At 41.5% G+C, this 27,643-nt stretch overlaps 2 protein-coding genes across 4 annotated transcripts; one reads left to right on the top strand and one right to left on the bottom strand.

Moving 5' to 3' along the window:
- Positions 1-915: 915 nt before the first annotated feature.
- On the top strand, positions 916-13,615 carry LOC139624485 (monocarboxylate transporter 12). 3 transcript variants are annotated; one of them, XM_071483635.1, is made up of 6 exons: positions 916-996; positions 2,580-2,819; positions 2,904-3,047; positions 4,339-5,109; positions 5,748-5,928; positions 13,493-13,615. In XM_071483635.1, the coding sequence occupies exons 2-6, from the start codon at positions 2,612-2,614 to the stop codon at positions 13,503-13,505; spliced, it is 1,317 nt and encodes a 438-aa protein (XP_071339736.1). In that variant the 5' UTR covers positions 916-996; positions 2,580-2,611; the 3' UTR covers positions 13,506-13,615. The 3 variants fall into 3 exon arrangements, with proteins under 3 accessions (XP_071339736.1, XP_071339735.1, XP_071339737.1); XM_071483634.1 differs by having other exon boundaries at positions 5,748-5,923; positions 13,493-13,598; XM_071483636.1 differs by lacking the exon at positions 13,493-13,615 and having other exon boundaries at positions 942-1,250; positions 5,748-7,689.
- gldc (glycine dehydrogenase (decarboxylating)) lies at positions 7,862-26,499 on the bottom strand. The gene is made up of 25 exons (XM_071483633.1): positions 26,068-26,499; positions 25,782-25,860; positions 22,084-22,219; positions 21,494-21,658; positions 21,060-21,137; positions 20,765-20,912; positions 20,083-20,279; positions 19,843-19,939; positions 19,582-19,687; positions 19,021-19,160; positions 17,900-17,980; positions 17,636-17,733; positions 16,512-16,596; positions 16,368-16,409; positions 16,097-16,239; positions 15,417-15,492; positions 13,603-13,728; positions 12,983-13,132; positions 12,359-12,471; positions 11,769-11,910; positions 11,040-11,151; positions 10,821-10,916; positions 10,504-10,676; positions 10,214-10,294; positions 7,862-8,988 (listed from the first exon to the last, which is right to left on the bottom strand). Exons 1-25 carry the CDS (start codon positions 26,362-26,364, stop codon positions 8,848-8,850), a joined length of 3,102 nt encoding a protein of 1,033 aa, XP_071339734.1. The 5' UTR covers positions 26,365-26,499; the 3' UTR covers positions 7,862-8,847.
- Between the last annotated feature and the right edge of the window lie 1,144 nt (positions 26,500-27,643).

Genomic DNA, 27,643 nt, shown 5'->3' on the forward strand with positions numbered 1-27,643 from the left:
GTCTTATTTATTTTATTTATTTATTTTGATAAAACTATACAGATAATACTATGGTGCTAAATGGCTTCCATAGCTTTGCAGATTCAAGCTGCCAAAACAGTTCAGCTATAAATAGGCTTTGAGAAAAAGGTCAGTCTGATCTCTTTACATAGCGACTTCGCCTTTCACTCTTACAGAATTATTGATGTGCTTATTCTGCCTATTGAGAAGCTATATTTAGCTAAATAAGATGTTTTCTTGGTTTTTGAAGCGTAAAAGTAAATGTTGCCCCTGCAGCAAACTCTAAACATACGTTGATACGGTGATTGTGGCCAAAGAATTCAATTTTAACTACATCTGTCCACAGCACTTGTTTTCGATGACTCTTTCATGTAGACCCTATGGAACGATGCTCAAACAGTGCTGTGTTAGGGTCAAGGTTACTAACACTTAACACATTGAATGCCTCTGTCTTTCTGTTTGTCCTCTTGTAATTGTCTGATTAAGGGACAAATGAGTCAGTTAAACCGTCTTTCAGGTGCTTTGCAGTCACATGGGGTTTGTATTAACTTCCACACTCCCCCTTAACTGCTAACTAATGACATTTCAGACAGTGGAAATTCCAAGGTGAAGGCACCATGATATATTTTTTATTTCCCCCTGTGCTTTGCAGACATCAATTAGTTCCGGATTTCAGATGGCTGGGGAGTGTTGCCACAATGTTTAAAGAGTCGTTTTTTGTGACTTTTTTAAAAATTTTATTTTATTTTATTTTATTTTTGCATTAACATTAGAAGTCATTTTCAAAACTTGTTTGCTGCTAAGGTTGTATTTACTTCTTTTCACTTCAGAAAAAAATGTCATTTGCGCGCAGGTTGCCACACCTCTGGATAGAACACAACTTTAGAACAGCGAGCCCTTATTTTGAAATCCGGATGTTGCGCACGCAGCGGATCAGCTGTAGCTTAACCAAAGCCGAGGTCGCTTGACCGGTGGACATCGGACTCGCTCATGACAGTAATATCTTTGATCTGCTTTAAACATTCCTAGCGTTTGTTTGGTGTGTGTGCTAGCTTGATAAATGTGAGGAAGGGGTCAAAGCAAACCTCTGCACGGACGGTAACCTGTCTATTATTGATGCAATGCGACTACCTTAAACTTCAGACTAAGAGCGCACTGTGAATGTACAGGCAGATGGGTTTGAGAGCTTCTCCGCTTGTACCAGGAGCAGGGATATGGCCGAGACGCCGGGAATAGCAGCAAAACCGAGGGTAAAAAAACGTGAGCTTTAATTTAAAATATCATTTTCTTCTTTGGTCGAACTTAGTGGGTTTGTTCGGGTGTCATTTTACTAGCTATGTTTTTAATTTGAAGAAGCCGTAGTGCGTTTAAAAGCCCTGTGCACAGAGCAGCGGTGGGGGGAGTTCTCCGGTCATACTCTTAAAATATAACGCATCTACGAGTAAAAACACTGAATCTAAACTGTGCAAAGTGCGCTTCAACTAACTTGTAATGTAATAATCTTATTTACATGTATGAAGGAGCAAAAAGAATCAAATTCTGGTCACTGGTCACTGTGTAGTTCAATTCAATTTTATTTGTATTATTATTATTAGTATTTATTTGTATAGCGCCAAATCATAATATACATGATCTCAAGGCACTTTACAGGGTAAGGTCGAGACCTTAATTCCGCATTATGTCCCTTTTTAGGGGAATGGATCGACTTCAACACTATATCCTACATTCTAACAAATATTTACCAGAACCAATGTGATGTGGTGGAAGTGATGCTGAGGTGATAGTGCCAGTAAAACAGTGTAAAAGGCACCATTACAATGAAAGGTACAACAATATCATCAGCAAAATGTTCTTTGTTGAAGAAAATCCATTCAATCCAGGTCAGAATGGGGAGAACAGTTAATCAGTAGGCACAAGGTGGGGGTCACACAGTATGTAAATGCTGATCGTATAGTGGTTATAGATATTGTAATTGGGCAGCACACTGGTACATAACAGAGGAAGAAAGGCTATTTGCATGACTGGAGCTAAAGGTGTGATACACTGAGGAGATGCTGACTCATCATAGCAGGGGGTGGCAGATGGGAAGGGCTCTCAGATGTAATCAATGAACAAGGGAAAGGTAACAGGACTGGGGGAGTGATGATGTTGACCTGAACAAAGGAAGAAGGGGACTGGATTGATCATGCAAATCCCTTTCAGGCTTGAGGTTTTTGTTGAACATCTTTCACTTAGCCAGACACCTTCATTTATTTAGCAAGTCTCTGTCCAGCAAATGGATTATTTTCTTCCTCAATTTTAAGTATCAAAAGTATAATAATTAAAAAAAAAAAAAAAAGTTTAGTACACCAAAAATGGGAAAATAATATATATTTTATGTAAAACACAAGTATGTCAAAATTGTACCGAAGTACTGGAACTGAGTAAATGCACTTAGCTCCTTGATACCATTGTCAGTGTGTTACATTATCTGACTGCCCTTGAAGCTGCTAGTTCATGCATCTTTGTGCGTTTTGCATGTTCATTTCCATGAGCACTACCCTGTAGAGTTATCAGTTTATTGCATGACAACCTTTCAGCACAGGCAGGAGAGCAGCCTGCAGAGTAGCTGATGAAGATGAAGTCCAGGAGCGCTGGGCCTCCTGACGGGGGGTATGGCTGGGTGGTGGTCATGTCATCCTTTTTCATCATGGGCCTTACTGCTGCTGTCCTCAAGAACTTCGGCATCTTCTTCTTGGACATCCAGAGTCACTTCGGGGTCCTGATGAGCACCACCTCCTGGGTCACCTCCACTACCATTGCCACGTTTCACCTGGGAGGTAAAGATATGGTTTTCAGCCCCAAGCTCTCAGTTGTTTTTAACTCGAGGTGTTTTTACAGTCTTGTTTTCGTCCATTCCTCAGCTCCAGTAGCCAGTGCGCTGACCTTACAGTTTTCTCAGAGGGTGGTCATCATAGTCGGAGGCCTGCTGACTGCCTCTGGGATGTTGCTGGCGTCTATGGACCTCAGTCTGCCCTGGCTCTACCTCACCATGGGCATCCTGCAAGGTAGTACACACACAGGACATACTCTGAAACCCAGAAAGCATTCCCTTTACTTCAGTAATCTGGAGCCCTCAAAGATTCAAGATAAATCTCAGGCATCACAAGCTGATGATTGGGACAAGAAAAGACACTGCTCTGCTACTCAAATGTATATTCATTGCTCTCTAATCTTTTATTTTTTTCTAAAAGATTTTATTTTTCTGGGCAATAACAGTTATTCAGATAGAAAAGTCTTAGAGGTTCAGAAGAGTTTACAAGAGGACACTGTTTTACAGAGTTAACAGTGAAAAATTTTGGGAACCAATGATCCCAGTTGCTGTCAGGGGCCCATCACACTTCCAGTTTTGAGTCATAGTTTTTTATTTATTTATTTATTCCCTTATTGAAATGTTCTATTTTTTAAATCATATTTATTACAGATAAATATTACTCTGCCTACCACTTATTTAATTTGGTTACTTTCTTCCTAGGGGTTACAAAGTAAGGGTTTCTGGGAAATCCTAATTTGTCCAGTGAGCTTGCGTGAGTGGAAGTCACTTTTTTTTTCCTCAACCTATCAGGAAGAAAGATTCAGCAAGAGTTTAGTGCTGAACTGGTTTGATGCTTTTACTCAGCATGCTTCACATTCATCTAATGTGAGCAATGTTGATGTGCAGCCAGAGCCACCTGGAGCCAGTCGCAATTCGGTTATGCTACAGGATCTAGGGCATACTATGCCCCGAGGAAACAAGTTGTTTTGACCCTCCAGCCCTCCAATTTCTGATGATTTAAATTTTGGTATCTGAGGCCAACTTCTGTTCAATTAAATGAAGATCAATTTTACGATTTACACCTTTGAATTAAAATAACTTAGACATAAATAAAAGACCGAAAGCAGCTGTTACTGAGGTTTAATACAGAATGAGACACCAGAGTATGAAGACAGAGGTTCATTAAATATATTTCCAAGAAAAAAACAACCTTATGAATGTTAATAAAAACAACTTTTCCAATGCTTGGTAGAGCTGAAACGATCACTGGTTTGATCTATTGGCCAATCGACAAACTAAATCTTCATTTCAGTAATTTTTTCAAGTAGCAAAGCCAAAACTCTCAGATGTGAGGACTTGCCTGCATGTCTTCACCTATTAATTCTTCTTTAGGAATCAGATTTTTCTCAGTGTTTTCACATTCATACGGCACAAAAAATATCTGGTTGACTGGATGGGTGGAAGGTGACCATTTTATTTGGTTGATAACCCAATCTTCAGAAAAAATGGTTGGTTGGTGATAGGTTTCCACCTTCTGTTTCCAGGATTGGGCATTTCCTTCGCATGGATCCCTGCCAACAGCATGGTGAGCCACTACTTTGTGCGGTGGCGCCCCATCGCCTACGCCATCGCCAGCTCAGGGGAATGCGTCTTCGCCATCATGTTCAGCCCCTTCTTCCAGTGGCTCATTGAGATGTACAGCTGGCAGGGTGCCTTGCTCATCATCGGAGGCCTTCAGCTCAACCTGTGCGTCTGCGGCGCCCTCATGAGACCTCTGGAGACGAACCAGGGCTCCATCCAAAACGCCAAAGACAGTCTAGAAGACAGTCCACCAAAGAGGGCGGTTATCTTTCAGAGCTCCCTGCTGAGAAAGCCCGAACTGTTCCTCTACATCCTGTTCGCCATCTTTGCAGCGGCGGGTTTCTTTATCCCACCTCTCTTCCTAGTGCCCTTTGCCAGCAGCTTGGGGATAGACAAGTACTGGCCAGCCTCGATCCTCTCTGTCCTGGCGCTGGCTGACCTGGTTGGAAGGCTGTTCTGCGGGTGGATAGCCAACATGAGGCTGCTGAGGAACCTCCAGCTGCTCACCATGGTGGTCACTCTTCTTGGGGTCGTGCTCATGCTGCTGCCATTCAGCCACAACTACTGGGCCATCGTGGTGTTCGCCTCCCTCTATGGCTTCCTGTTCGGCTGCGTGGTGGCCCTTCACGTCACCTCCATCGTGGACATTGTAACCCTGGAGGGATTCGACAGCGGACTGGGGATCTTTATGCTTTTCAGGAGCATCGGTGGCTTCATCGGTCCACCTGCTGCAGGTGAGCAGTCTGTGTTTAGATTGTCAGGTAAAAAAAACAAAACATGGTAGACTGAATATAGAGCCACAGGTGAACAAGTAAAATGAAATGCAAAAGGACTGGCACTCACATGCTTCTGTGTTTATTCTGGCAGAGGAAAGGTGCCATAACATTGATCAGCGTCACTGTGCCTAAATACACCCTCACAGGACCAGAAGCATTTTTATCTTTGGATATTTTAATCTGTTGCAGTATTACAGACAGTGAAGTCATTTTTGCAGTATAATGATCTTATTTCTGTTGATTGTGTCTGATAAATATATATCACACTTTGTTAGATGCCCTTTTCTGTTGTTGTGAATATCATTGTGTTCTGATTCCAAAAAGAGACACTCTCACGTTCTTGTAAAATGACCTGCAGCACAGGTCAAAAGAATAATAATTGACCAGGATAATCTGATCACTGTAACAGACTCACGAAATCAATTCTCCAGAATGAATGTGTGAACATGTTTTTCAATTCAGAAGAGCAAGTGAGACTAAACTGGCTCAAACTGCAGGTCTACTTCCTCCTGTAGGAGTAGATATATCTGATCATTTATGTATCAGCCCTGGCACAATTGTGTGATCTCTCTTCTGTTTCTTGTTCTGCATTTCAGGCTGGTTGGTGGACGAGACAAACGACTGCAGCGCTGCCTTCTACTTCTCAGGACTGTGCCTCGTTTCATCAGCAGTGTTTGTTGTCCTGGCTGACCGCCTGGTTCAGAGGAAAAAAGCCGTGGAGGCTGACATTTGTCAGGCAGCCGGCCGGCAGGAGGTCTGGGAAACAAGACAGGTCAAGTGAGACACTGTTACGTAAGACAGTTTTACCTGAATGACCCTGAATGCCACTGACTGTCAGACAGACAAAGAGAAAGAGAATCATGTATAGATTTTACAGTATGTTTTTTTTTTCTTGATTGGAACAAATTTAAAGTTGCAAGATCCAAACTGTCCCTGGAGGACCTCAGCTTCTGAACAAATAAGCAGCCAAACGTACAAAGCTAAACTCTAAAACACTGCACTCATTATAACTGTGTCTCCAAATGGCATTTCCTTTGGGGCTGATCGTCTCAGGGGTTTTTAGTTAAAAAAAAAAAAAAATTGGTCTAAACAACACTAAATACAACTGTGTTTTATTGAGACCAAATCCCATGAAAAGACCTTAACCTAAGACGTACGACCCTGTCTCTTCCTCTCAGCCCCAAGCCCCTGTGTTCCTACTGAAGCCAGATCTTTAAAACAGTGCATTTGTGGGGGACTTGATGTGCTTGTATTCATGGCCGCAAGAGGAATCGATGATAAGAGGCTCATCGATGTGTTTTTGGACAACAGTGGAGCTCTGTGGCATGGAGGAAGAAGACATATCAGTGATACTCGTTAGAAGGATGAATAGTTTTTGTTTTGGTCTTTTCTTGCGATTTCTAGACAGTAATAGTGTCAGTATTACTGTATGAAGTACTGAATGAATCATTCAGGCGGTACCTTGTCTTTTTTATTTTTATTAATAGAGCCTTTATACAAACTTATTATTTTTTCAACAGGACATGTTTCTCTGTTTGGGCTCTACTGAAGCTATGTGTTTTTTGGAAAAAGCAGAAGCGTTGTTGTCTTACTTTCCTTGAAGATATATGACTCCGGTATATCAATACAGCTGTTAACCACATGTGGGTCAGACCACAGTGGGGAGCCACGGTCTCTTGAGGACACGTTTCAGCTCAGATTTCTCTGATGACTTCATGTGTTGATTTTCTGTGTCACTGGCATGGTGGCGGTGGTGCTGAAAGGCTGTATTCTGTTTTTATGACTCAAAATGATTAATTTTGTCCAATCAAATCAGTTGCTCCTAATCAGTAGAGGCTCGATGATCTTGAGTTCCAGGTAGCTCTGGTTGTGAATGAAGTACTGTAATGCCATTTCTCATACACACAGTTTCCCACTGCAACACTTTGAGGATCTTTTTTATGTTTTAATGGTCACTTGATATTCAGCCTTTAAGGTTTTTAAAGGTTTGCCTCAATATATCGAATGTTTTTTTTCATGTCAACAGCTCTGGTTGCAGTTAAAATACGTTTTAGGATATAAATCGATCATCTGATTTTTTTCCAGCTTCCTATATTTTTTATTAAATCTTTAGCTTTCCCAAAGCTAAAGATCCCAAACAGCCTGGTCAAACTTTCAGGAGCTGTCCACTGCAGAGTGAAACTGATACCAGGATGAGGATATTTGTAGTGTAATTTTGGAATCTGTGGTATGTGCTGTACAGATTGCTTAGGGGTTAAAGAACAGTTACGCAACCTAATTCTCAAATCGGTTTCAGCTGGTTTCACATGGCTAAAGCCCTCCACTGGAGCTGAAACAATTAGCTGATTGAAAGGAATTTAATCTGCGTTATCTATGACAGTTTAGTTGTAGTGCAAGTGCTTTTTTTTTTTTCTTTGAAGCAAAAATGCCAAGAATCCACTGGCTCCAGCCTCTGAAAATGTGAATTTGATTAACATGTTTGGTCTGTTAGTCAAACAAAACAAGCCACTTAAATACATCAACTTGGGCTTTTGGAAATTGTGACATATTTATTTTTATATCACCTCAAGATTGTGATTGTGTGTGTGTGTGTGTGTGTTAGAAATTGAAAACTATTCCCCCCAATCACCACAAGATAGCAGTGTTGCCCAAAATGAGAACTCCCAGCTTCCCTGTGTGTGTGTGTGTGTAACATTCACACTAATACACATTTAAAGACAAATGTTTAATACAGATATTTTTTCTTCTACGAACAAAACATTCAGATTAGAAAATAATTCATTTAAAATTAACATTAAGACTATCTTCTATGTAGCCAACAAATGTCACAACATACTTTAAAACATTTTCTTACTAAAGATGCATATTAACAAAAGCCTACAAGGAAACTAACTGCTATATTTTGTCATATTTGGGTGAAAAAAAAAAGGGAATGTAAAGGCAGCTATTTTACACAACAGAATAGAGGCACCAAGGGCATTTTTATAAGATGCTGGGAGTCAAAAAATGAACTGTACTCAGCTCAAAGTACAGTATTTCAGAGGTGTGTTACAGAGCGGACTCAGAAGCTGCACCTTTGGTCCATCAAAGTTCGAGAGGGTGCAATCAGACAAAACCCAGTCCCAACATCCAACTCAGACTTTTGACACCCATTCACAGAAAGTAGGTGACTGCTCAGGGCTGTTCCACTGTGAAATCGGAAAGTGCTTCAAGGCTCTCCTGCAGGCATTTGCACTGCTGCAGGCTCTGTTTGAGGGAATTAACAATTTACAGGACACTGATGTTAAAAACAGGGTTGGCCAGGGAAATTTTAAAATCAAAAACAACTACCTTTGACAGAGGCGGAAGAAAACAATAGCAGCCAAGACTGTCTAGTGCGATATCCCGTGAAGAGCCTGACAGCATTACTTCTGCATTTTTGTTTTTACCTAATTTGATCAAAAATTAATAATGAAGAAGCTGTTATTTTACGAGAAAGTCAGCTAATGTCACTCAAATTTATTAAACTACATCTATAGTAAGAGCGTCACACTTAGCTGGCAACAGAAATGCTTCTGCCCCAGCTAACACGATTTCACAAAGCAGCATCAGCCTCTCCTGCTCTCACATTTTCACTGAGCACGCAAGCATTTCAAGTCTTGAGTTTTGAGTGCTTAGAGCTTAGGCGGGACATTGGGACTGGACCGGAGGGAGCATCTATGAGGAGGCTCGCTTCTCCTCGTACGGAGACTCGTAGACCTCCATAGGTGGGCAGGTGCAAACGAGGTGCTGGTCGCCGTAGATGTCGTCAATCCTGGAGATGGTCGGCCAGAATTTGGTCTCGGGCCTTATGAAGGGCTGTAACGTAAGAAATGGGGACGCACTGGTGAGAAAGTAGTCAGTGATTTACTGTAAGGCATTGAAACAGGGGGACAGTTAAGTTTATCATTCTGAATCTGATCTGATGTCTCAGTTTCAGTCAAGGAACAACTTATTCTGGAAACATGTTCCTCTGGGTAAAATCCACAGATTCACTGTTGGAAGTATTTCTATGAGAAGATGAAACCACACATGTATGTACATATGTTTCTGGAAAGATGTCGCTGGTGAATTGGTGGTAATATTTCAATGTTGTGAGCAACACTACCAAAATTCTATCCATCTCTTTTATTATTTTGGTAGAGACACGAGATAAGTTAGTTTGAAAATAAGTGTTTGTAATTTGCAAAAACTTAGGTTACTAAGGTCATATAGTACAATTTTACTATATTACGATCCTGTAATAATCACTTGAGCAGTTTAAAAACATTTCCACAAAGTACTTTGTAATCACTTATGAGCAGATATCATTCAACTTTGCCATGGCTTTTACCATTTCAGTTTTCAAACATGATGTTAATGCAAACTGAACTTCTTAGACTAGGAGCTTCAACTGTCAAGCGGTTCAAGAGTCCGGTGCTACGTTTGAGTGGTACAGTACATGACTATAAAGAGCCAACAAATCCCACAAACACACCGTAACCAAGAATGAATTGATCATACTAATAAGTATTGTCTGTGTAGACAAAGGTATAGCTTATTTGTGCATTTACTTCTGTTTCAGTTATGTTTGCTAAAAACTACAGTGGCTGCAATTTTATTAAATTACTTGGCTGCAATTCCTATTAAACCATAAGTGTGACACGTGTTTTTTAATTAGCAGAAATTGAATGGACTTGGGATGATTGCAATAAACAGGTTGGAGAGGTAGGAAAGTACTACAAGAGAGTATAACATATTATTGGTTAATGGGCTTTGCAGTCAATAAATATAATAAGTCAGGCTTAACATCTGAGTTGGAACAATCATTTAAATGCAATAAAACTAGAATCCAAACAAATATTGTGACAAGTGTTCATGAAACTGATGCAGCTGTAGAGGATGCTGCGCTCTAAGAAAGTGGGTTCCAATGTTGTTGCAGTTTGTACTTCTAACCACTAGGGGTCGATAAAGACCGTGACCTCCATCTCTAAAGGGCCTTTTGTTAAACAGGAAAGTTTTAGCAGGGAGTGTGTTGAGAAGTCAGAGAGATGAGGACACTCACCAAGGGGAAAGCAGCAAACTCCCTGGAGTAAGGTCTGTCCCAGTTGGAGGATGAGATGCAGGCCAAAGAGTGAGGGGCCATCTACACACACACACACACACACACACACACACACACACACACACACACACACACACACACACACACACACACACACACACACACACACACACACACACACACACACACACACACGGTCATCAGATGGCAGATGTCGCAGCCTTTATATCAGCCAATGTAGTGCATCTTTTCATGCCAAACAAAAGAGACAAATTATCCCGGCAGCGTACCTTGAGCGGGTTGATGCGGGAGTCCATCCTTCCCTCCTCGATGTCTGCGACCTCCTGTCGGATAGCAAGCAGGGCGTCGCAGAACCGGTCCATCTCTGCCTTGTCCTCCGACTCTGTGGGCTCGATCATGAGTGTACCTGCCACCGGCCATGACATGGTGGGCGCATGGAAACCTGGACACCCGCACAAAATTAAAAAAAAAACAAAAAAAAAAAAACCCAAATCTTTATATTATATGGGTTACAAACACCCAGATATCAGAACTTTTGCTGGTTATAAATGCCAGAAGTAAGGTACAAAATGTATATTCAGCCTACCATAATCCTGCAGCCTCTTGGCCACATCAACAGCTTCAACATTGGCCGTCTTCTTGAATGGCCTCACATCCAGAATGAACTCGTGGGCTACAAATCCTGTTCAGACCAGCACAAGAGCATGAGGGAGAACAGTTTTAAACTAAGATAAGCTGATTATAGCATGAAGTCAACCCTGGAAGTGTAGAGAGAAGATGTGAAACAATGCCTTTAAAGCCATACCTTTCCTGCCTCTGTAGAGGATTTTAAAGTGACCTTCCAGCCTCTTGGCCATGTAGTTGGCGTTGAGGATGGCCACCTCTGTAGCATGAAGCAGTCCCTTGGATCCCATCATCTAAAACACCGCACACAGCAGTGATGTCAGCAGTTACTTTTCCCCAATAAAACGACACATCCATTAATACAGAATATAATCATTTGAATATTCAGACCCATGGTAACAAAACTTCTCTTGGTGCAGACAGTAACATCTGATTTTTGCGTTACTGACTGATGACACATTCAGTCATGTAGCTCAGGTTTTGCTAAAATGTCCATGAAACATTTTCATTTGACGCACTTCAAAAAAAAATCCAGGTCTCAGGCATCTATCCCCTTTCTCTAATATACACGTATCTAATCGTAGCACTCCTTCCTAATGAACGGTAATAAAGTGTCCTGAAAACACTGATTAGCTACTCACAATGTAGTGCTGACATTTCACTTTAGTTCATGTTTATGACATATGTGTCATATGTCATATGACAGCCAAATGACTTTCACAGCTCATAAGTGACAACGACATGTGAAGACTCAAAGAGGTCGAAATGTGAGAAGAGCTGATATTTTGTACTGTAAATATTTAAACATGCACAAAAAAAAAAAAGCAAATCCAGGTGCCTTTGAATTGGTACGGCTAGAGAATTAAAGTGAAGAGGATTCGTGCAAGAATCCCTGATCGCTTGTGCTGACCTTAATGTAAGCCCAGGAGATTGGCAGGATGGCGCTGGAGCCCCAGGGGGCGGCGCTGATGGTGCCCAGCGAGCTGCTGGTGTTGACCGACTGCATGGCAACCACCGGGTGGCTCGGCAGGAATGGGGCAAGGTGGGCCTTCCTGATAAGGAGTAGATGAATGTCATGGCAACAAACGGTCAGGTTCAAAGAGTGAAAACCTGTTTACATATTCAGACAGTCAGTGATGGACACACTATTTTCCACCAGAGATGGAGCATTTTTGAGATCAAACCATAACTGCACAGTCCTGGTTTTTGACTGTTAAACTATTAATAAATAAAAACTAAGAATTTTTTCCCCACAAAACTTTAACTTTTATTTCTATCTTCATGTATATTAGATGTCAGAAATGTGAAAAAAAACAATTAAAAGTTTTTATGGACATTAATGTTTTAAAGATGTGATGCTGTTTGCTTGTTTCTACCTGCCTGCACAGTAAACATGCAGATGTGTGTGTGTGTGTAAATGGAAATTAAACAAAGTTAATTAACATTCTTTCCTTTAGTTCACTGAGCCTTATATATTTTTTTGTTTATATTCTGACTTACACTCCAATTGGCCCCATGCCAGGTCCTCCTCCACCGTGAGGGATGCAGAAGGTTTTGTGCAGGTTCAGGTGAGACACGTCAGAGCCGTAATCTCCAGGGCGACACAAACCCACCTGGGAGCGTGTATTAATATATTCATTACAACTGACATACAGTTTTCAAGCTCATAGCCCTGAAATTTGTTTAGCTTTGTAATGAACTGTGTGGTTTTTTTTGTGCTTTCTTACTTTTATTATATGAATTTGTTGACAAGCTGTAGCTGGCAAATCCCTAAAGTCACTTTCCATGATGAATATAATGTAATCTCACATTCTCTCTCAATTTCATCTACCCAGGTATTTGAGAGTCATGTGACTAGCTACTAAAGTCAGACTTTCAGACTCCGCCCCTTCTGTCAGGGATTGGTGGAGGTAGTATTGGCGTAAAAACCCATCATCTACATATTATAGAGACCAAAGGTTATCTATTTATAGCATGATAGCACACATCTATAAACCTTTATTCTATTTGCCATCACTTTAAACAAGGAATAATTTACTAATCACAGCATTTACTTTTTTTTTTTTTTTTTTTTAGTGTCTACACAGTAGATAGGAAATATTACACTGCTGTTTCTTCTCTCACCTGGGCGTTCATGTTGGCACCATCCAGGTACACCTGGCCACCATTGTCATGAATAAGATCACATACATCTCTGATTTGCTCCTCGAACACACCATAGGTAGAGGGGTAGGTGATCATCATAGCCGCCAGACTCGCCTTGTGTTTATCAACCTGTGAGAAAAGGCAGTTTGAAGAGAAAAAAAAAAAAAATCATTATGGAGGGGCACCCCGGGAGCCTGGGGGTTAAAGACACCGACTATAAACCACCACCAATCCAGCTGGGTTCACATCCAGCAGGAGACCTTTGTTAAAAGACACTCCCCTTCTCTTTTCTCTTGGATTTCCTGTCATGTTTCCACTGTCAACTCTAGAATGAAGGCATCAAATGCAAATGCCCCAAAATAACCCTTTAAAAAAAACAAAAAATTCACAGAGTCAGAGAAAATCTAACCTGTGACCTCAGAATTGTGATATATATACAAAATATATAAAATGTCTACAATATACAAAATGTCACGTAACTATTTTTAGGGTGAAGAACTGAAGTCTCAAACACCACACGGCTGTTTTCACAGACTGAGAAGTACTCCATCTGACAAGTACATCTACCCTCATGTGTAAAACAACAGTTCAACTCTCACCAGGGCCTTGAGGTGTGCCAGGTCAATGTTGCCGTCCTTGTCTACCTCCACCACCTGAACCTTCATGCCAGCCATCTGAGCGCTCGCTGGGTTGGTGCCATGGGCTGACTTGGGAATCAGACAGACCTGGAGCGAAATGGAAAATTATCAGCGTGGCAGGACAGAGAGTGAACACCAAATACCTGGATAAGCTTAGAGTATAACATTTGAGCATTTGTAGCCTGGCTGCAAATTATGCTTTTATTCAGTGTATGTAAAAAAAAAACATGATATTGCAATATGTGGTCATGCTATGACTGCAGGGTAACCCCTCACTATCCAGGAACATCCTCAGATTAAGTCAGGATGTTGATGTATTAAAGCCAAAGGATTAGTGGTGACTTAAGTGCAGAGCAACTGGCTTTTAACAATAATAGGTTAATATCAGTATAAATAATTTCCTAGAGTGACTTTCAATGCACCAATGCTACTTTGCACAGGAAGGAGATCTAAAGAAAGCCACAGGAAGATATTTTAAAGCAAAAATATATTAGAACTCAAAAACAGCTAACAAGTTCTGGCTTGGCCTCTCTATGCTTAAATACCATGTTCAATGTTGTTTTACTGTAGAATTAATAATAATAAATATTTCCTTTTTACAAAAAGAGTTTGGCTTTCAAGGGCTCAGTCTGTGTCGGGAAATGCTGTAACTCTTTTCGGTTGATGTTTGATCCAGTCAGCAGCCACCACTGGCACTAATGTATAACCTGATTGATTTTATCCCTTATTAGGGTGACACCTCTGCCGTTTTGCAACTTAGTCACACAAGGAAACTGGGGCACTTAGACCTGTTGATTGCGTAACTTTGACAAACGACTGGCTGGGACAACATTGCTGAGGCCATCACAGTGGTGACTTGCAGTTATCAAAGTCTTGAAAGCTCCAAATATGGAATCTTGGAAGCAGGTAACCTACAGTGGGAGCACGGTGTTTTCAGCCCCTTTGTTTGCACAAACGGTTGTTAGTTTGGACCTTGACTGTTGCAAGGGATCAGGCCACTATCTAAGATGTACTTATGAGGGAGCTATCAAAAAAGGCCAAATAAGAGTACAAGACAGAAATAACTGAGTCAGCCTGTCTTTAATCTGAGGGGTTGTCTTATCTCGCCTTGTCCTTGAGCTACTACCAATCAGCATGTCAGGATACTGGAGGAATTTCTAACCAGCATACCTGAAACCTTCTGTAGCCCTGAACAATAAACCTGACTGACTGACTGACTGACTTGTCCTTACGTAGCAGCGCCAAATTGACAGAACATGTGTCTAAGAATAGCACAGAAATTATTGCTTTACGAGGAACTCCCGTCCTTATTAAAAACGGGGATCAGTGTTTCACTTTTAATTAGGTTTGTAAGTCTGGTAAATCTAGGTAATTACCACAATTTATGTTTGTTTGCTGGTTGTAGCTTCCTATTACGTGCACATACACAAGAGCTGTATTTCATATCTCATCAATTCTCAGCTAGAACGCAAATAAGCATGTTTTTCTAAATGTCTAATTATTTTTTTTAAGTATATTTTCCACCAGATTTGTGAGGTTAAGTGAACATGGCTTTAATCCTAACATTCCTTTGTGCTGTTTGCTTGCAGTGAAGATAATCTGGAAACTTAAGTCTCCCCAAACAAAAACACATGCTGGGAGACAGAATCAGATAAAAGGCTGGAGTGTTATTAAATCTTATTAATTTGATCATAACACAAATTCATACTGATTTTTGGCATGACTGAAGCGCAAATGGACTTTCCCCCCCCCCCTCTTAACAGCAGCACACTTACAGTTCTCGAGCTCTCTCCCCTTGAGTTCAGGTACGCTTTTATGGCAGCCAGGCCAGCATATTCTCCCTGAGCACCACTGGAAGGCAAACACACCATGGTCATGTACCACACGCACACACACACACACGCACGTATGCACGTACCCTTACCTCAGATCAAAGACCAGTCTGCAGACATTACCAAAAGGGGAGAGAATGTAGCACAGTGTGCTATTCATAAAACAACTGCTGCTGGTTCATGGTGATAGACGAATGATGTAAGCGTGTCTTTATCAGCTATATATATTGTTTCTTCCTTTCTAACCTCAATCAGAGTTGTGTTAACACTTCGAGCTAATGCACAATTAACAGATGAACAGGTTGGTAAAATATTGAGCAAAGGGTGACAAATGTCTAACATTACTAAAATCACACATACTATAGGTCATAAGGCCAGAGCAGTTGGCTGTCGACAGATTTCCTCTACTCAACAACTGAATGAAGTCATTCTCATATAACTTTAGCTAAAAAAAATTTACAGAAGGACACAGTTTCAACTTTTTGTTAAATGATGACTTTTAGCAGCTTCAAACCTTTTTGAGAACAAACTGGAAAATGAAAAACAAGACTAAGAGTTTACAGTCAAGTGGTTTTAAATAAGAGTCTGTGCTGCAACATATTTATACAGGTTTGTGCTCTTACCTGTTTGGCTGGAAGGAGATCTTGTCATAGCCCGTCACCTCACAGAGATCCTTCTCCAGCTGTCTGAAAAGTGTCTGGTAGCCCTCAGCCTGATCCAGAGGCACGAAGGGGTGGATGTTGGCAAACTCCCTCCAAGTGATGGGCTGAAGAAGAAGAAGAGGACAGAAGTGAGCTGGAAAGAGTCGAAAAAACTTTCCAAAACTACTTTGTGTAAGGATTGAGGATATGCAATTTGTTCTGACGATGTCTTCAGATCTACTGAATTACTCACCATGAGCTCTGAAGAGCTGTTTAGCTTCATGGTGCAGGAGCCCTGAAGAAGAAAACATTTTACCACCACCTCATATATGTCTCGCATATGTCATGATATGAATTTCAACTTCACACATCTCGTTTGACTTCAGGTGGCACTAACCAGTGGTATCATGCTGTGCACCAAGGAGATGTCCTTGTTCTCCAGGCGCTTCATGTATCGCACAATGTTGGTCTCAGAGTGATAACTGCAAAGAAAGATTAACCAGAAAGACAGGAGCAGGTTCAACTAAGGGCATATTATTCTCTGTTGTGCTAGTTGATTACAAGCAAATGTAAGATCAATAGCCTGGTTACTGAATGCATTAGTTGGAAGTTTGACTAAAAACCACAACACTGTGCAAAGGTTTTAGACATTTTAGATATTTAGATTCTTATCCTCAAGTAATACAACCAGCAAGGCGTCTGATCATATTCATGACAACGATCCCAAACATACAGCCAGAGTCATAAAGAACCATCTTCAGTGACAAGAATAGCAAGGAGTCCTGAAGCAGATGGTCTGGCTCCCAAAGAGTCCTGATCTAACACCATGATGTCAGTCTGGGATCACACGGTCCACTGAAGGACTGAGGCAAGTCCTCCAAGATGCCTAGAAAAACCTACCTGACTTATACCTTGAAATACTGAACAGAAGTGTAAGTGTATGTGTAAGTCCACTTTTAGCTGCCAGCAGAGAGGCTTGTGTTGCCATTATTGCTCTCGTTCCTCAACTACTGAAAAAACATTTCGACTGCAGACATAATTTGTTTGAAAAACACTTAATTCTATCAGAAAAAACCACAGCCTTTATTTTGTGTGATAAATAAAACCAGATACATGCTTATTTTTAAGGGCATTTTCAGGGCTGCAGAAATTAATGACACAACTATTGTATGAAAATGGAGAAAATGAAGTTCTTAAAATGCTCTGAAGCAAATCGACCTGTTTGTTACACCACAAAAAAAAAAAAAAACTGATTTAACACCAGTATCAAACAACTAGCACTGAAAAGTCTGAAAAAAAACCCCCATTTTCGTCAGTTATGTAATGTAGTGATTATGGAAGTAATAAAACAGCGGCATGTTAGGCAAGTGGAGCTGTGGTCGGTAAAATCAGTGTATTCTGCTATTCTTAGCCCTACATGTCATAAAGGCATAAACACATATCACGTTTGTGCAGTGTGTTATCATTAGTATAATGCTACACTGAGTGCTACAGTGTTGCAATTTAACAGAGAAAACCAACCTGTGAAAGACCTGGTGCATGAGGTACTTGCTCGTCCTCTTGAAAGGACTTCCCATGATCCCCTTCACCCGCTCGCCCATCTTCTCAGCGATCAGCTCCTGGAAATTTTAGCATTTCAAATTAAAGCAGGTGGCGCTTTACTTCAAAGCGACCTCTGTAAATAATAATGACAATCACTATGCTGGCCGGGAAGGAAAGACACAGACTCACACTAAATGACATCAGATAAAATATCAATCGGTGAGTGAGCAACAATCAACGTACAGCTGATGATTCACAGCCAAAGACCCAGAGCAGGTCGTCCAAGTCCCTCTCAGTCACCGTCTCATCCAGAGAGACACCCAGCTGATGAGAGAAAAGAGATAAAAACATTTTGAATCTCCATATCTTTTCCCCAATGCAGGACGATAGCACAGTTGCAAAACATGACCCAAAAAAATACAATAAAAAGGTCAAATAAAATATTTAAACACAGAAATGAAAATTTCTTTGCAGAGTGATTGACAGGAATCTTCAGATTTGGTTGTGATTTGTCCCTTGAATGCATTTTAGTTGAGTAGTGAGAGATATGAAGTGTATCCAAGCGCTCTTGTTTTTGTGCAGCTTGTTCTGTTCTGCTGCTGCCTAAACACATTTCTCCATATTTAATGATAGGACTGGAGCTGGCTGTGGATCAGGAGGTGGGGCAGGTCATCCACAAACCGAAAGGTTGGGTGTTCAACGCCCGGTTCCTTCTGCCCGGATGTCAAAGTGTCCTTGGGCAGGACGCCAAAATGCTCCCAACGTATCATGAGTGTGTGTGATAGAAAAAGCCCTGTATGCGCCAGAAAAAAGTGCTGTGTGAATATGTGTGATGAGATTAGAAAAGCATAGGTTGAGTCCATTAGTCATTTATTTAGATTTGAAGATTAGATCCAATCAACAGAACTACTAAAGAGTTCTGAAACTAACTCTAATATGGTTGACAACAATGTTTTCTTTGTACCGCAACACTCTGTATCCCCAGAGTGAAAGTGTTCACTCCCATTGTCCTTGAAAAGCAGATGCCCAAAGACACTCTGGATGTGACACGGACGGTTGGGAAATCAAATTTTGTTCACCTTTAACAAACATTCAAATGACTCTGTGTGTCTGTCAGTAAAAGGAAGAGTAGTTTCTAACTTGATTTCTAACCTGTTGATTAAAAAAAAAAAAAAAAAGAAAGAAAGAAAAGGAAAGAAAAGAAAAGAAAAGAGAATTTTTTTGTTTTTTTTCTGTATCAGTTTGTTTGTTTGTGATACCATCTACTGCTGCAACAATAGCAAAACATCCCTTGCAAATTATATCCTAAAAATGCCCCCCCCCATGTCAGTTAAGATTGTTAAAACAACATAAACCAGTCTCACCACTCCCTCATTGTAGACTCGCAGGTTTATCTGCCTCTGCACGGCTCTCTCCTGGATGTCCTTGGCCGCCACGCCACAGTTGATCTTTAAGGTGTCGAAGAACATCTCACTGTGCAGCCGGTGTCCCGCTCTCTTCAGACCTGAAACAGAGCGTTGGGGTCAACAGTTACACACCGTTTACTCTTTCTGTGGATACATAACTGAATAAATGCATCTATTTATTCATGGAGGCTGGAACTGGACTAGATTTTTTGCATTTTCACCATGAAGTAATGAAGTAACTGTTTAAGCCTTTATTCAATCATTCATCCATGCACACTGGCTCAGACATACACAAAATAATGACATATCTCCCCACAAATTGACACCTTTTTCATATACTTTAATTCTTCTTTTATTGCTTAACAGGTCATATGTTTCATCTTAGATTGATAAGATGTTGACGAAAATGGGGGGGAAAAAAGGAAACTGGCAGAAATGTCTACTTCCAGAAATGATCTTGCTACTGAATCAATACAAGCTGGATTTGAAGTGGAAAAAAAAAAAAACGACGACATCTACCTTCAGCCAGGACCAGAGCAGCATTGTGTGTCCTCTCAGCGATGTGTTTGAGTCCCTGAGGACCATGATACAATGCAAACATAGCAGCCATGTTGGCGAGCAGAGCCTGGGAGGATGAACAACAGGGAGAAAAATGTTGTTTGACTCAAAAATACAAACAAACACATAATTATCTAAAATATGGGGGGGGGGAAAGAAAAAAAAAATTCTTCCAAAGCAGCTCATTGACTGACAGCGACTACAAATAATCCCGGGTCGTACCTGTGCTGTGCAGATGTTGCTGGTCGCTTTGTCTCTGCGGATGTGCTGCTCCCTGGTCTGCAAAGCAAGCCGATACACCTCCTTACCAGCTGCGTCCCTGAAATGTAAATATATGTTTCTTTTAACCTGTTCCCAAAGGACGCTTTTGAGTTTCCTCCGCTGATTTTATTATGACGCTTTGTCATTTTTATAAAGTGTCAAATGAGCTCCCCTCCCAGGGAACAAAATGTTACGTCTCACCTGGTGACGCCAACCATCCTGCCAGGCATCATCCGGACCAGGTTGTCCTTAACAGCGAAGAAGGCAGCGTGTGGACCGCCGTAGCAGAGAGGGACCCCAAACCTCTGGGAGCTGCCCAGTGCAATATCAACACCAAACTCCCCGGGAGGACGCAGCACGCAGAGAGCCAGCAGATCTGTGGCGCAGCAAGCCAGGGCCTGGAAATATGAAGTGAAACATGGTCATGAAAAGACCCTTCTGATTAATCTCATGTGTTTTACAGTTGTGACACTAACTGGTTGTAACCATCCAGTGAGGGATTTCTCACACTGCAACCAATGATAAAATAACTGTAACCTGACAAATCTTGTTAGTAGATTACACACATCCAAGCCCTCTGACTACAGCTTCTCAAAGCCAGTTCTTCTATGTAAATATACAGCTGCGTCATCAGTGTAAAACTTTAGGCAGAGCTGCAGTGAAAAGATACATCCAATCACTTTCTTCAGAAATCTTGACAGTGAAATTTGGATATTGGACATGGACACTTGGTCAGAGACACTGATAAAAATCACATTACATCATTTTTGGGGCATTAAAGATTGAATAGGAACAGTTACCCTCGGTTATTTCAACGACCAGGTTGGAAATCACACTAATGACACTTGTACTTTGCTTTACTCTTGTGGGAACTTTCTCTTACCCCTCCTTTGTGTGCACGGTCCACAAGGGCAGTGAAGTCCTCCACCCTGCCATCAGTGTCTGGGTACTGGAAGAGCACGCCGCTCACATCCTTCCCACTGAAGTCCATCTCATGAGGCAGCTTCAGCACCGTTTTCACCCCAATGTAGCTGCAACAGAACGGACAAAGCTTGAAGGTACTTCATGCAATAAAATATATTACATTTATGTTCCTGCTCACCCATTTGCTATTTTTTTTACATAAATAACTTGTTTTGACAGGACAGTGTGTGTGTGTCTGTGTGTGGAGCACATACTTTGCCCTGGTCTGCACCACAGCAATGGTCTGAGGATGGCAACGTGGGTCAATGTAGAAAGTCCTTCTTTTGTTCTGTCTGTGAGAGTTAAGCACAAATAACTGGTCAGAGAGGCAACTGTGGACAAAGCACTGTGACTCAAGACCTGACAGGCAACATACAGATGACATCATGAATTGAACCAAGTGTATTCTGGTCTATTTTTCATAGCGCTTTTGCTTCTAACAGCACAGAAGCAGTTTGCATAAAGGTCTTAACATTAATAGTCACTTGTAAAACTGACCACTTAGAAATTGAATCTTCTGCTGCTGCATCTAATGCAATTTGCTCAGTAATTATCGTTAACTCATGCGATTAGATTCCATCTCGCAACACAACAAGAGTAGCAAAGATTGTTCTCCTCATCACTGCTTGTTTTGTAATGCTGTAAACACCTGTGGCACAGCTGCATGGCCTCAGCAGCAGCCGTTCCCTCGTCGAGCAGGGAGGCGTTGGCCACAGGCAAGCCTGTGATGTCACAGATCATGGTCTGGTAGTTGAGGAGTGACTCCAGGCGACCCTGAGAGACCTCAGGCTGGTAAGGAGTGTACTGAGTCACCCTGAGAACAAGATGCACGTAATGAATCAGCAGAGCAAGTCTGGACACGAGAACAATAGCACAAAGTTGGTGGTATTCAAAGAGCTGAGACAGGACAGTGGAATGCATTGTACGTCTCTCCCAATCCTGTGACTCACAAAAAATGTGGGGAAGGACTGCTGATTCGGTTTTGGGTCAAAGAAAATCTTTGCATGTGAGAAGTAAATCATCAGATCTCACGTGAGTAAAGTCTCAAGTCACACAGCTTCCTATTAAAGTCACGTTACTGTGCACCACAGCAATTTACCTTCAAATGAGAAACCAAACTTTATGAATAAACATGATTAGTTAGCTGTGACCGTATCAGAGGGAACAAAAAGCTTTTGCCAAATACAACTCTCCGTAGGTTTTCTCCTGAGGGAAGGCCACCTGAGGTGAGGGACTCACCAGCCTGCGTTCTCCAGGAGGTTGCGCTGGATGGGCGGCGGCACTGAGCAGTTGTAGTAGCCCATGCCGATGTAGGACCTCCATACTTTGTTCTTTGATGCAATCTTCTGTAAAGACTCCAGAATCTCATTCTCACCTGTAAAATATTTAAAACAAGGCAGTGTAACTATATGACAATGGTACTAATACAAGCTCAGACATAGCGTAACAGTAAGAGTCATGAAGTCTTGGAGCTTATACGAAAGTTTGCTGACATTGTTTAATTATATGGAGTTGAACTTTCCACTTGTTTCCTCTTATAAAAGTTACACAGTCTCATATTCATTTGTGATTATGACTGAGTTTTCCGGGTCTGTCACTGAATGGCAGCAGGGTTAGAAACTATATCAATATATACTATGTGACAATAAAATTTGTCTACCTGCTGCTTTTATGTGACCGTTCTGGGTCATACTGCAAATCAATTAACAGGGAGGATTTATGGGAATGTTTAGGTTGCATGATGTCTCAATATGATGACTTACCTTATTATTTCAGTACTTAATTCACTAGATTCACAACAACAACAAAAAGACATTCTCATCTGTTTCTCAATTGAATTTCTGGAAAATGTCATATGTCACAATACACATAACAACATACTATGATACATTTTATCTACATTGCCCGCCCCCTACAACACAGTTACAATTTAGGATGAACATTTCTGTCAAACAGCACAGGAGAAAAACTAATACTGTCAAACAAGATATTGCCAAAGATCTGATGAACAGTGTCACGTATCTCATGTGAAACACTGGCTAAACAGGATGAAGAAGATCAGTGTGGCATGCAGTTAGTTAGAGGTGCCATGTGGTCCAAATACAGTTAGAGCTGCAATGTTTAGCGAACTTATCCAGTTTAAGACAATTAATTGGCATCTATTTTGATCGTTTAAATTATTTTCCAATTAGAAAATAAAGATTAGGATGCATTAGATGGCATAGTCGTGTGCTCAAGGACACTGTCACAGGATTTTTTTTTTTCCTGTTTTCTATCAGTTCTTGAAGAAAACTATCTGCAGATGAATGGGTTATGAAAAGAATCATTAGTTGCTGCCTTAGATACAGTATGACCCTCTAAATAAGACAGAATATACTGTTAACTTTATTGTTAGTAAGAAAAAAAAAAAACACCTTGTAGTTCAACTAAAGACGAGAGGACAATGCATGTGCAACACATGTCTGTCCAAAGCCCTCTCCCTATCAATAAAATGACGAGACACATATGGTTTCTTTCCCGATGGCCAGTTATTTAGCCTCGTTCCCCACTGCTGTGACGGAGCTCTGCCAGTGCACAACCAGCCTTCTGAGATTCCTCTGGCCCTCCTGGCTGCCTAGCAACTCCAAGGAATGGACAATACTGCCCGTCTGAACCAAGAGCCCTGACTACTCCCGTTTTCGGAGAAGAAAGACACCTCCGGTCCTCGGTGGTGAGAGAGACCGTAGGCAGTATACAAGTGGATATTTACAGTGTCTTCAAAAGGCTAAAAAGGTGCACATTCAAGTCTGCAAAAGTCTTGAGCAGGTCGGATTCAGTCCAGAAAACAAAAATGTAGCGATTAAGGATTATCGGCAGGTTCTGGGTGAGCTGTTGGTGTGTATTTTTGTGTGTATATGTGTGAGAGTTTGTGTCAGTAAGGAGGAGTGCTTTCCCATGGTCCCGGAGTTCTACAGGGCAGCAAAAAAGCCTGATTCAGAACCATCCAGGAGGTCTATTGTTGGAGAGAGAATCCCTCTCTGGCTTTGCAAACTGAAGCCCTCCAAAGCTGAACAAGCAGAAAACCAGCACGGCCTCCAGTTTGTTCCTTCAGCATGGCTTGTTGCATTATGAAACCCGGCAGAGTCATGGGAGGGGCTGACACAGGGCGGATCAGAGCGACTAGGTGATGTGGAAATGCCACAGCACCTGAGGATTAGGCGCGTCTTTATCTTCCTTTTCATTAATCCTATTAATCTCATGAGCGTTTATGGTGGCAGAGTCATTAGAGGCTCTGCACAAGAGTCATGTCAGCATTTATTAAGGGCACACAATCAGAGGGTCTCTCCACACACCTTATCGCACCTAGAATATGCAAGAAAGACTATGCTTGGGTTGGGTATTAATTTAAAGTTCAATTTAATCGACTTTCTATATTGTGACATGATCGTTTTTAGAGCTGAAACATCCATTAATCTATCATAAAATTAATCAGCAACTATTTGTTGACTGATTAAAGTCATTTTTGGCTTTTACACTATTTGCTGTTTCTTTGTTTTATGAGATCATAATTGTTTACTTTTGGGTCCCAGGCTGTTAGTCAAACAAACCAACATGTGTAACCATCACTTTGGGCTTTAGGGGATTATGACAGGCATTTTTCATTGCTTCTGTGATGTTAACCAATGATGAGAATAATAATAAGTTTCAGCCTTTATTACACTGAGTTATTGTTTTACAAAATTCTGCTGATTTCAAGCTGTGGTTAAAAATTAATAAACTTAGTTACTGAGGGCTTTGTTGGACACATTTGAGGAGTCTTGTCTCATGTAATCCATAAACAATGGAGCAGGTTTTATTGCATCAAACAGCAACTAGATTACTTTGGCTGTGATATTATTATTAGTATTATTATCTGTGATTGTTATTATTATTATTATACGATCCTATTCAACGATACGGGAAAAGATGTTCTTGTCTTTATTGGAGGTGTTGCTCTGAACCATGCTTCCCAGCCCTTCTGCATTCCTTTTCATTGTGCACATCTGCACACTCAGAATAATGACAGCCCCAGTTCTACAAATTAACATAAGCCTCACTCCAAGCAAAAACATATTTGCATTTGAAAACACTCATTATCTATGTAGTCAGGCATCATTTATTCAGCTTTCAACGGTGCTTACAAATGACAGAGAAGCAGCAGATTTCAGAGAAGGATTATATCAACTATTCAAGTCATTTATTTTAAATCATTGCCTTGATTTCTTCTTTGTGTGTGCCTCTAATAAAACTGCCCCGTTATTCTGTCTCTGTCTTGTATTTTCTGCAGGAAATAAAGACTGAGCAGGAAGACTGAATCTGGTGCTGAAATCTACATGAAGAAAAAAAAAAGCAGATCCAGGCAGATCCCATGCAAAACACACAAAGTCACCTTATTAGGAACCCCCTCGGCTGTGATGTAATGTGAACGCTGTAACCAGATTGAACTGGACTTGGGACCGGAGCTGAAGGCTAAACTTTACACTCCAGTTGCCATCCTATGAGCATCGGCTTCCCAACAGGAGATTGGTGCCGCTCGCCGAGTTTCGCAAAAACAACTCCAAATATGTTCAAAGGAAGACTTAACAGGGGAGTGCGCTCCGCGGCGCACAATAGAGGTGCAACCTACATTTCAGCCACTCACTCGGCTTCATTTAACGCCCGTTTAATGTGGGGGGGGGGGACCTCACCATGCAAACCAGCCGGAGGACAGTGGGATAAACAGCTTGTTTTTACATACACTTTGGTCATATTTAGCCTTGGAAATCGGGTTTGGCACTGACTGTATCGGTGATCATGCAGTATTTTAGCAGAGGGGTGTGTGTGTGTGTTTGTGTGTGTGTGTGTGTGTGTGTGTGTGGCATAAAGATGTTGTATCAATAAAAAAAAAAAAAAATAGATTGAAATGAAGACAAACTTACAGACTGGATCATCCATTCTCATGCTCCGCTGTATACGGATGGAGGCTGGAACTGTGTTTTCGATCAACTGGTCGATCGACTGTGGAAATAAAAAAAAACATTTTAATAAATAGAAGCGGGAAAACGTGGCCATGAATGTCTAATAAAGATAAAGAAATAGATATACTGCTCAAAGCGAATCTTTCCATGCTGAAATTTGGGTTGGATAAAAGCGAAAGGATGTCTTTTTTTTAAATTATTTATTTATTTTTTTTTTTTTAGGAGGGATGAGTGGTTAAAATCTTACCTCGATACCCAGAGCATCCAGCATTTCTCTCTTCTCCCTCTCACCTGGACCGATGTGCCGCTCCGCGAAATCATCATGTCTGGGCAGTATTCTCTCTATCTGTCTGGAGGAGGCGGCTGCGGACGTCCTCAGACCCCGGGCTGCTGCTGCTGCTGTGGTCAGGGATGCCCCGCTGCCTCCGACCCGGCACTGAAGTTTCCACACCATGCGGCTCTTGTCACTCAGATGCCTGCACGGTGCGCCGGGATTCACCGACTTGGCCAAGAAGACCCCCCAGGACCTGGCGCAGCTCTGCATCTCTAAATCACTTTTGCGGGACAAGTGTGCAGAAACCGGTGAAGCCTCTTTTTTCTCTCCTTTCCTTCCCTCCCTTGCTCAGCAGAGTTTCCCCCCACTGAGGCTGATGCGATCCCTTGCAGGAGACTCTGCCAACTCCTTCAAACTGCAGAGTTTATACAACTGCACGGTTGCACAAGAGGCAGCCAATCAGAGCGGAGATGCTGCGTGACGTAGCGACGAGCCCCGGTCAAACAGCTGCTAAACTTTCTCACGTGCCCGCCGACCGCTGGCCAAGAGGAGGGAGAAAACGACAGAGGTATCACTCCGGAGAGATTTCAGGGGGCAAAGCCCTCGAGTCCAAAGTCCGCCCTGAGCACACAGACTTTGGTCAGCCTTAAGGTGTGTCCAGTGATAACGTAACGCACGGAAACGGGAGTGCACATTGTGACGCCCTGCGCTTTAAGGCCCTTTCACTGGCCTTTACTCAGGGGCCAATAAAGTCAAATAGGTATATGAATGAAGTATGTGGCGCTTGTGCACACCTGTTTTTTTTTTTTCCAAAGAAATCAGTCATGAATCAGATGAAAACATGGACAGATTATGAGACCATGGGCCCCCTCCCATGGGCTCCCCACTCTCCTATATGCTGCATAAGAGCAAGACACCCAGGCCAAAAGAGTCCAGTCTTCTCCTGGCCGTTTTGTATCTCTTTATGGTTGTTTTGTGTCTCTTTTCCTACAAGAAATCAGTCACTTCACCTGTCACAGAAGATCTGGCACAGGGGCCCCGTCCCCCTGGGCACCCAAGCCCATGCCCAAGAAAGACCGTTGAGAAATCGTTGTGTCATTATCATCAAGGATAAACTACAGAGTATTTGCAGGTGAGTCCTGCAAACTCATACTTAACTGCTCTTTCTAGTCTTCATTTCAGTTTCAAGTAGGCAATGCTGAATTATGGCTTATTGCTAAAGGGGCCAAAAAGTCCTTCAGCACGCCACATAACTGCTGCTTCCAGAGGGCACTATTGTCATACAGACTCATCAGGTATGGACATGAAAGTACTGCAGGTCCAAATATAAAAAAAGGGGGGAAAAACATCTTTGCCACCAATTCTGTACAAAAAGTGCATTAAGAACTAAGAAAATATAAACTAGAACTGAATAATCTCATTAAAAAAAGGGGCATAACATACATAACAAATTTCACTAAAATAACAAATGAAAATGAAAATGATATATGGTTTTCAAAATTTTAAGCAAATATAAATCTGAAAAGTGTGGTGTGCATATGCATTCAGC

Source organism: Trachinotus anak, unplaced genomic scaffold (genome assembly GCF_046630095.1).
Source record: "Trachinotus anak isolate AG129_WGS33_773 ecotype Australia unplaced genomic scaffold, CSIRO_AGI_Tana_v1 ptg000008l, whole genome shotgun sequence".
Classification (NCBI taxonomy): Eukaryota; Metazoa; Chordata; class Actinopteri; order Carangiformes; family Carangidae; genus Trachinotus; species Trachinotus anak.